This window comes from Asparagus officinalis, chromosome 10, assembly GCF_001876935.1.
Source record: "Asparagus officinalis chromosome 10, Aspof.V1, whole genome shotgun sequence".
Lineage (NCBI taxonomy): Eukaryota > Viridiplantae > Streptophyta > Magnoliopsida > Asparagales > Asparagaceae > Asparagus > Asparagus officinalis.
Window position 1 is genome coordinate 34,065,974 of NC_033803.1, and position 10,840 is coordinate 34,076,813.

General features: G+C 39.9%; 1 protein-coding gene across 1 annotated transcript; it reads right to left on the reverse strand.

Annotated features, from left to right (window-relative positions):
* LOC109825523 lies at positions 202-1,372 on the reverse strand. The gene is made up of 3 exons (XM_020392374.1): positions 1,140-1,372; positions 924-1,042; positions 202-843 (listed from the first exon to the last, which is right to left on the reverse strand). Exons 1-3 carry the CDS (start codon positions 1,363-1,365, stop codon positions 403-405), a joined length of 786 nt encoding a protein of 261 aa, XP_020247963.1. The 5' UTR covers positions 1,366-1,372; the 3' UTR covers positions 202-402.

Below are 10,840 nucleotides of genomic sequence, written 5' to 3' on the forward strand. Positions count from 1 at the left end.
GCCCACATCTTGCTAGTTCTAATGACAGCCAATGTTACATTAAACGCTGGGCGCTCCTGGGCGCCGGACTTGGCGCCCAGCGCTTAGACGCCTAGGCGGGCGCCTAAGCGGTTTCTGGGCGGTTTTTTTCTTCTGGGCGGTTTTTCTTTTTTTAATTGTGATACTTGAAGATAAATATATATACTCAATCAACAATGCATAAATACAAAAATACCAACACAACACATATGCTATCCAAAGTATAATAGTCAATCAAAGATGCATACATACTAAATGACAAGGCATATAATATCCAATAACTAGAAGTTTATGTCCCAAAATATCAGCAAAAAGATAGTCAAACAGGAATAGTCTAGATGTAATATAATGAATTAGCAATATGCATCTAATCTAATGTCATCATCAAACATCATCATCATCATGAAGTTCCTCCTCTACTCCATCATCGCTATCCTCTCCAGAATCCATCTCCACACAATCCTCCTCTTCGTCTGAAACATCATCATCCGAGACAAGAGGCTCTTCTTCATCATCTATCACAGAAGTAGAAGCACTTGAAGGTCCTGCTAGCCTAGAACTCCTCCTATTCTCCGCAGCCTCAGCCGCTCCCGATATACCCTCTACCATCCTCCAAGTAAGACCTGAGCCAGGATGAACTTCTTCCTCATCATCGGAGCCTGCTCCTTCTAGGATCCATGCTCGTGCCTTACTACGATCAGTAGATAGTAGTAGGTTCTTGTTTTCTCCTCTCCTCTTCTTCTGGTTGAGCTTTGAGTTAAACTTCACATAGACTAGTTCCTCTAACCTCTTCGATTCCAATCTATTCCTCTTCTTCGTATGAATCTTCAAAAGTAAAGGACACAAATTAGAAAACACAACTAAGAAGAATTTCATATTTTTCATAAGTTTAGAAATTAGTTTACCCCCTCAAATGTGCTCCAATTCCTTTCACAACCAGAAGAGCTGCTTGTCAAGTTGAGAAGTTTCATAGCCATATTTTGCATGAAGGGACAATCACCACCATGCAAATACCACCAATTAGCTACAAAAAATAATATATTATTAGTTGATTCACTACCACAATGGCACAATAGATAACTTATAAGTCATATATGATTCAATTTCTAAAATTATTTTACCTGGGTTCAAGTCTGATTTCTCTCTAGCCTTCACCGCTCCAATCCTAGCAAATGAACCCTTTCCTTCTCTGTATCTCTCCAACTCTTGAGTATGAATTTCAACTTGTTGCTCTACATCAGGATAGAACAACTCCACCACATCTAGAAATCCATCTTTCGCCCTTCTGCAATTCTTCACTACATCATCCCTATAGAAATAGTAAGGGTTGAGGTAGTAAGAAGCCATATGCAAGGGAGAAAGAAGCCGCATCCTTGGACTTTCCATCATATAAATTCAAGCACGGCTTGAAATCCTTCTCCTATATCTCAAAACTTGGAATATTCCTTCTTCATATCTTCAAGCATCCCCACCACAAATCCATGAGTTGTAGTCGGACTATCGCTACCCTCAACATCGAAAAAAATGGAGCATACACCTTCAAAATCTGCCACGCCTGTCCACCAACACTATTCACCATTACCATCGCCTCCACCTTAGCGCCTTTATCGTCCTTTGCACTGCATCCACCCTATGCTTCATCGCGAAACATAAATCCTCAACTTGCCCTCTTCTTCTCAAGAAGACTCGAGAGTCAATAAAATTAGGTGGCCAACGAGTAACTCCAGTCTCACAACTGTCCCTTTTGCACAAATGCCGACGCATCATAGACAAAGCTGTGAGACCTATAATAAAGATGGTGAGGTCCTCGCCTTCTTCAATTGGTCCTTTGAATAAACTCAACTTCCTGATGCTTTCAAGCATCAGGTCAACAGTGTGTGCTGCACAACTAGTCCAAAAAATCCTCGGCCTCCTCCTATATAAAAGCTCCTTCGCGGCCATATTTGCAGCTGCATTATCCGTGACAACCTGAATGACTTTATCAGCTCCAATCTGCTCAATAGCCGTATTAACCCACTCAAATATATATTGTCCTGTATGTGCTTCCTCTTTGGTTTCAATTGACTTATGAAAAGTTGTCCCCAATCTGCAGTGGATGCAAAGATTCATTACCGACCGCATCTTTCTGTCCGACCAAGCATCAGTCATAATGGAACATCCAGTCTTGCCCCACTCCTCATGCGTTTTTAAGGAGACTTTTGTTCTCTCAACAGCTCTTCGCAATAAGGGCTCCCTCAACATGTACATGCTGGGAGGCCTGTAGCTCGGTCCATAGTCTCCAATAGCCATGCATGCCTTCGTAAAAGAATCCGTGGAGATGGCATGAAAGGGGATGGCATTTTCATATGCCCAAGTAGCCAACTGATCATGCACCCAATCTCTCTTCTCCTTCAGGAAAGAATCCTTCACTCCTGTCTGCTTCATTTTCCCTTTCAACCTTTTCGCTAGCTCTGGATCATTAGCGGTGTAAGCATCCATCGGCCCAACAGTAGGCTCTCTAGACCTCTTTGAAGACCCATCGCCTATGGAAGGAGAGATGATTTCTTCTTCATCTTTTTCTTCATCACACGGCCTCGTCGTATGAAGTTCTTCTTCTAAGTCTATAGTGTGCCTCTCCTTAACTTGCTTCTTCTTCGAATTAGCATCAATGACTTCTTTCACCCTCTGCTTATCTTTTTCACTAATCTTCAAACATGGTTTGGTGCCCCCCCTCAACCCTGCAATATGCTTCTTAAATCGATGGATTCCCGCATTCACCTTGTGCCCACATAGTTTGCATTGCACCATATTCAAATTTTTTGGGTCCGGACAAAATCCAAACTCCCAACCAATGTCTCCTGAGTTCCTTCTATCTTTCACGGGAGGTACAGGGATATTGGTGGAACCAGTAGATTCCTTCGCTGGAACACCCGACATTCTGAAATAAATGAACAAACAAATCATTCATATACTTAAAATTAAACTTAAACAATCAAACAGTTAAACTTAAAATTAAACTTAAACAATTAAACTTAAATAATAAATACAGTTAAACAGATTCAATTTGTAATTCTTAAAACAGAATCTCAAAACAAGAAATATATAAACTCTCACATGTGTAATTTTTCTTACTGTTAACTTATTTTTGCAACTTCAAAAACTGTACTTTCATTCGTTATTGTTGCAACTTCAAAAACTGCAACTAATTATTGTTCTATTTTGTAGGTCAAAAACTGCAACTTCATTCGTTATTGCTGCAAATCCAAATGTAGGGAGCATGAATATTATAGTTTCAACACTCAACTCAATACAAATACACAATTATTGCATGTACAGTTGTAAGCTTTGAGCAAATGCAGAGAATGAATATTTTTTTCTTTTTTTTATTTTTAATTACGATACTTGAGACTCTAAAAACTTAGGAGCTGCAAAACATTAATAAGCTGCAGTTTTAGCCATACCGAAACTTGAGACAATTACTAGCAGTGCTAGACTCTACCAATATCAAGCATTCAAGCATTTTCTACAGAAATAACCCATACAAACTCTCAAAAGACAGAATGAAGCAGAGAAATAAAAATTATAAAATCACAAATTGGTTCATTTGTAATCCAGCGTAAAGTGACCAAAAATGGGCTGGCTGTCCACTGAACAAGACTTTTTACCAATGTTACTCCTAAGACAATCATGTAATTAACAGTTAATTTTTTAACAACTAAAGGTTTTCCATAAAACAAATTCTCAAGAAACAATTACGGAAAAACTGAAAAAAAAATTCAAAAAGAAAGAAGAAGAAAACTGTAAAATGTGTGACGTGTGAAGTTTTGAACAGCAGAACAACTTAAAGAAAAAAAAATCAGAGAAAAACTAAAAAAATACTAGATGTATACAGGACATTAAATTAAATTATCAATTAAATACAAAAACACAATACCCTTACCTCCAAATTATCAATTAGTCTTTTACCTTGTTAAAGAGATGAAGCGGACTCCCAAGGGCTTCGAGAGGCTTCGACGATTTCGAGCTTCGAATTCGTGGCGGCGTCCAGATGTTCGTGGCGGCGTCCAGATGTTCGACGAAGCTCGACTGTTCGACGAAGCTCGGAGGTTGAGGCTTCGACGACCAGATGTTGAAGACGAGCTCGGAGGTTGAGGCTTCGACGAGGAACAGAGCGGAGGTTGAAGACGAGGATCTGACGGCTTCGACGAGTCTTCGAGCTTTGACGAGGAACAGAACGGAGGCGACGAATTCGTGGCGGCGTCGGGTAAGTGAGAATTTCTGAGTTAGGGTTTACTTTAGTTTGGGTTTTGGGTTTCGGTTTGGGTTTTTCAGCGCCCGATCTCTTTTTTTTTTTTCCTTTCCATTTTTTTTATTTCATCAATTTGTGAGGCGGGCCGCTTACGCGGCCCGCTTAGCTCTGGGCGGCCGTTTAGGCGCTCCCAGCGCCTAAACTTGGCCGTTTAGCTCTTTTTTACACGCCCTGGGCACCGCCTCCGCCTAGGCGGGCGCCTAGGCGGCCGCCCAGGGCGTTTTTTAAAACACTGATGACAGCCCTAGATTTTTTCATGCTAAGTTGTTATTTCTGGGTTCCACGTTAGTTCTAGCTTCTATCCCACCAGTTCTAACTTGTATCCCACCAGTTCTAACACATATCTTGCTAGTTCTAATGACAGCCCTAGTTTTTTTCATACTAAGTTGTTAATTCTGGGTTCCACGTTAGTTCTAGCTCCTATCCCACCAGTTCTAGCTTGTATCCCACCAGTTCTAGCCCACATCTTGCTAGTTCTAATGACAGACCTAGATTTTTTTCATGCTAAGTTGTTATTTCTGGGTTCCACGTTAGTTCTAGCTCCTATCCCACCAGTTCTAACTTGTATCCCACCAGTTCTAGCCCACATCTTGCTAGTTCTAAACCCAGCCCCCTTTATTTGATTCTATTTTGTTATTTCTAGGTCGACGTTAGTTCTAGCTTCTATCTCACTAGTTCTAGCTTGTATACAGCTAGTTCTAGCCCACATCTTGCTAGTTCTAAACCATGCCCTCGTTTTTACATGCTAATTTGTTATTTCTAGGTTCTACGTTAGTTATAGCTTCTATCCCACTAGTTCAAGATTGTATATAGCTAGTTCTAGCCCACATCTTTCTAGTTCTAAACCCAACCTTTGTTATTTACTTGCACACTTGTTATTTTTGCTTCTACGAGATTGAACCAGCAGAAACGAACGTAATACACTTAAACTAATGCTCAAGTAGAGTTAACAAGAAAGAGCTATAACATTCTCTTTTTGACCAACAACAGGACATTAGATAGTCCAATACCTCTGTTAATGTACATTTTCAATCTAACTGCTACATACATAATTCTATTTATAAACATTGAATCATTCTCTTTGTATAAACATGTCATTCATCACTATAAGCTAACCCATCTGCATGTCTTTACTCGCAACCGGCTAACAATAATTTTGCGGCAACCCTCGCTCGCATAGCTTCAGGGGTTTCGTCCGGAGGATTTACCTGTAATGTCGAGCGACCTTGAATTATTGCTTGGATGTAGAGGTAGACGAATACACCACAGTCATAGCTACAACATAGTATGCTATATTAGACATTTTCCCAAGAGATAGAACTATAACAATTTTTACGCGAAGGAACTAACCTCCCTCTTTGTGGCTCGCATTTGATGGCCTTGTATTTAAATACTCTGGATACATTTGACCTTACAAAATCAACTTGCTGTTCATTAAAATAGTTTATGATTTTATGAACAGGCTCCATCCAAGCTTCATGGCCAGCAGAACTATAGTGGTTGACGACCTTTTCTTTCAGATCAACTTCAACCAGATGCCAATGGTCGTGCCTGACCAACGAAATCAACAGATGCTCTATTCGAACGGCTGTGTATTTTTCAATATATTGCAAAAACAGCTCGTAATTTGATGGGTCGACGGAGTAAAGTGAGTGCTGCCAATAGTAGCACGTAATGTTCAGTATTATGCATGAGGGAAGATAGAACCAACTTGCTTCTACATTAGGACTAACATGTTATAAGCTAGAACTAACATTCTAGTTGTTAGGGCTAACGTGACGCAAACTAGAACTAACATGGCTCATGCAGAACTTACATGGCTAGAACTAAAACTAACATCCATTTTCGCCAAAACTACCAAGATAATTTAGTACTTACAAGAAAGAACACCGAGACGGCGCCAAATTTTTTGTCATATGACTCTTGCTGGATCGTGTCCAACAATGCTTCTTCCATCTGTAACATCAATGAAACATTAAAAATCAATATATGAACAAGACTTTATACATTATTAAGCGTATATAATCTAACCTTGTCATCAAGCCGGCCACCACGAAGCAAATACAACAACTCTTCTCTGTTCATAGTGCTATTGGTTGTTTTAATAACATCATATCTCCTGAAAATAAGAACTAACATGGATTAGGACTAACATGTAAGGAATTAGCATATAAATAGTCAATTGAACCTTACTTGTGATCCTTTTGGGAGCAAAACTTGGTTAGGCAATTATTTTTAGCTTCGGAGAATCTAGCAGATACTTCAGATGGTATCCTAAAATTATGTACAAAGGTACCCCTGCTATCTATTATACGTATGTTAAACAATGCAATGTCTGGAATATCTCTATTTAACTCGCCCAATAGAACTTCTTCCTCAGCCGTCATTGCCTTCAAACTCAACTCATCCCAAGTGGGATGTTGTTTGCCGTTATAAAAATTGGTAACTTTGTCCGCTTCGTGTACACCATCAGGACTTGCAAGTATATCTATAACTTTTTGCTTTTTCTTTCCCTTTCCCTCTGTGTATGGAGTCTTACACCATTTAGACCGCTTGCTTGCCCTTCGAACCTTCCTCCGTGGGGCTGCTACAATCTCTTCTGTTTGCACATCCCTTGACAGAGCTTCAAAGATTTTGTCCACCTGATGTGAAATATTAGCAACAGCCTCGGCAGAACTATCTACATTCTCACTTTCTCTTCCAACATGCTCCTCTTCCCTATACACAATCTCCGCCTCTTTCTGTACATTCTCCTCAACCCTGCTATCTGCATTCCCCCCTTCTCCACCAACAAGCTCCTCTTCCTTCTCTAATTTCCTATCTACATTTTCCACCTCCTTATCTACATTATCCACTTCCCTATCTACATTTTCCTCCTCCTTATCTACATTATCCTCAACCTTGTTATCTACAAAACCTCCTCTCTATCTGAATTCTCCACAGCTTTATTCTCGGGGGGTTCCGCTTCATCATTCTTCTGGGGGGCGACATCCTCCCCGTCTTCCCCTTCTATTATAGCTTTCCCCTCAGCTATATTCCCAACATCAGCTCCTTCTTCCTTTGAACCAACAGGCTCCACAACTTTGCCTTCCATTGTGGTGCCCTCCAAATCAACTTCACATCCATGAACAGCAACATCATCAACAGGCTCCTCGGCATCATCCTCAGCCATCTTATGTTCAGCTTCTTGCATGATAGGGTCTTCCTTATGTAATCTACTATATTTGGAAGGCAGTTCCTCCTCATCAGGCCGTGGATTCAGCTTCATTTTTTTATAATTTTTTGTTTGATATTTGCCTTCAGCACTGTCGGGTCTATAACGTCATCAGGTCTTCCAAGTTCTTCAATTATTCTGTTTAGCCTGTTGATCTCAATCATAAATTCTTTACAATATGTACTCTTGCTCTGCTTTGTGGCAAAGAGTAGTCGTTGGAGGAATTTAGCAGAATTTCTCCAAAAGGTAAGTTGCTGCTCAATGGGTAGATCCTTCACCTCCTCTTCATCTTCAAAAGCATTGTCAATATGTTTTGACATGATCTGAAATTATTAAGAGATTATATTATAATAAAATAGGATTATACATACATGGATATTGTTTACATTTAGCTTTAGACAACTTAGACTTAACAGGATACTTACATAGCCTATTGAGAAGTTCTTCGTTTCCTCCACCTTCGCCTTCCTCTTTAACTTAGACACATGAGGCACTCCTTCACTCCCCTGAATGGCGGGAAGTGAAATAAGCTTTGAAGGAGCAGGCCCAACTTCCACAACAGGCCGATCAACTTCAGTTATTGAAGCTGATTTAGCCTTCAATGCAACGGTCCTCGCCCTCAAATATGAGACTTTCACCTCCTTTTCTGATGCCCAGTTTATCATTGGAGGTCTGGACTTGTCGACGTAGGCATATTTCTTTAACCCCGTCATCTCATAGTACCAAAGCTAAAGCAAATACATTAAGCATTCAAATCAGAACTAACAAGGCATAAATTAGAGCTAACAAACAGATACTCCGTTAGAACTATTGTGACCCCAACTAGAACCTAGAACTAGCATGCCTCCTATTATAACTAAGGTGAGATGCAATAGAACTAACCGAACTTTATTAGAACTAACGTGACCCAATTCTGAACTAACATGATGCCATTTAAGGCTTAGCAGCATGACCCAAATAAGGACTAACATGAATACGGCTAGAACTAACATGAGCAGAAACTAGAACTAACGTGGTAAAAAGTAGAACTAACATAGCAGAAGTCAGAACTAACGTGACATAAGTTAGAACTCACATGGCATGAATCAGAGCTAGAATGAACCAAATTGAGTAAAACATGGCACTTACACACAAAAGTGTCATGCAACCTGGGACATATGTGACCCCTGGCTTCTTCTTGCACTCCACAGCAGCTTTAATCCCCCTGTTAATTTCTGTATAAAAGAATTGAGCCCAAGCTACCTTATTGACCCTCTCAATGCTATCCAGATATCTGAGTAGAGGTCTAGGGATACCCTCCTCGCTTCTGGGGCACCATATCATAGAGCATTGGTACAGAATTTAGAGCAGAACAAAATCTTGGATATTCTCTTCTTCTGTAGACTCCACGAGCCTTTCCAGCTGCCCGGAAGTATGTATGGTTATGGACCCATTGCAAATCAAATTTAACACTTTTCAAGCCCCCAGTCTTTGAATCAGGGATACAAAATGTGGCATTGGCCCTATCATAATAACTCAGCAGCAGTTCAAGCGTGGGGCGATCAGGTGCAAGAGCCCCGAATAAAATGTAGTGCTGAAATATCGATCCGCGATATGCATCCCTGTGACACTGACGCATCTTCGGAGCAATACACTTCATGAATTGCCAATAACCCGTGATATTGACGGTTAGCCTTAATGATTCAAACGGGTTAATTTCAGCAAGCCTTTTCCTGTAAAAATAAAAATTTTAAGTTCAATTAGAACTAACGTGAACTGAATTAGACCTAACACTAAACGGCATCTAATAGAACTAACGCCGACTTTTATAGAACTAACATGGACTCAAACTAGAACTAACATTGCCTAGCACTAACATTAGGGCACGGCATCTAATAGAACTAACGCCGACTGTTATAGAACTAACATGGACTCAAACTAGAACTAACATTGCTAGCACTAACATTTTGGTTAGGCATCTAATAGAACTAACGCCGACTGTTATAGAACTAACATGGATTCAAACTAGAACTAACATTGCCTAGCACTAACATTAGGGCACATTACTTCGAAACCCCAAATAGTGGATAACTTCGAAACCCCAAATAGTGGATAACCTAGCACTTACTGTTTTTCTGGGGGGGTACGATGGCACGGCCAGCCCTTGCCGTTCTTCTTTGGCGGTTTCGCCATTCTAGGGCATGCTTTTGCATTACTATGAGGGTTTGAGTGGCTTCCTCTGTGCTGCCAACCCCAGACGAACCGTCTTTTTCCTTCAAATCGCCGCGATGAGAGGTTTCGTAGTCATTTACCGATTCTGCTTCCCTGGACGACATTTTCTGGCGAAAAACCTAGACAGCGAAAATAAACTCCGTCGCTGGAAATGGAAGTTCGAGAGTTTCGGTGGCTCTTTTGTATTTTGGAAGAAAGTAAAAATAGAGGCGGGGTAAAAGAGGCACCGTAATCGAGTCCAGTCCATTTAATGAGATGTGACGAAGCGTCTGGGGACGAAGGAGAAGGGCAAAGTCGGGTTTTTACAAAATACAATGCCTCTGGCTGTATACAGCTGACGTGGAGGGCCTTAGAAATATTAGAGGCTGCTTTTTGGGGCTTATACACAAAGGGGAAAATACAAGGGCCCTCGTCACATGGTTTTTCAGCTTTTGGGGCCCCGACACATTTTTCCCTAATTTTTTTTCTAATTTTATGTTTGTTATTTCAAGTTTTAAAATGTCAAGAAGTTTTGTGTAATTTTAAAATTTCAAGATTATTTTATGTAATTTTTTTAAAAAAATTGGCTTTTTTGCAATATATTCATGTATTATAGTATGTTGGCTCAAATGCCGTAGAGTTGTTTCTTATATTTTATTATTTTTTTAAACTGTTGAGCTATAGTTAGTTCACGTAGGAATATGATAGGATATAATTATAATTAAGATAAGTTAAGACTTAAATAAAATATTTAAAATAGTAAAAAATAATATTAACCATAAAAAGTATTTTTCGAACTCGCCCTTTTAATTTAAAGGGAGTATGATTTCCGTGAGTTTCAATTACACTTCGTCTTTTTTTTACGCGGTCTTTTCCGCAAGTTTTATATTGCTGCATTTTATTTTATTTTTTTCATAGTTTTTTTCGTAGATATTTTTTTGACCGCTTTATTTTCCCGCAAAAGAAATGCCTCTAGTTTAGGGAAGGTAATTTTTGTCCATACCCATTTACCCACCCAGCTCACCCATCAGTTCGCCCGTCCAAAACCCACCCATTTAATTAAATGGGTCTAATCGGGCGGGTTCATTTCAAGCTATACTAAATGGGTAGTAAATGGGCAGTCTATATCC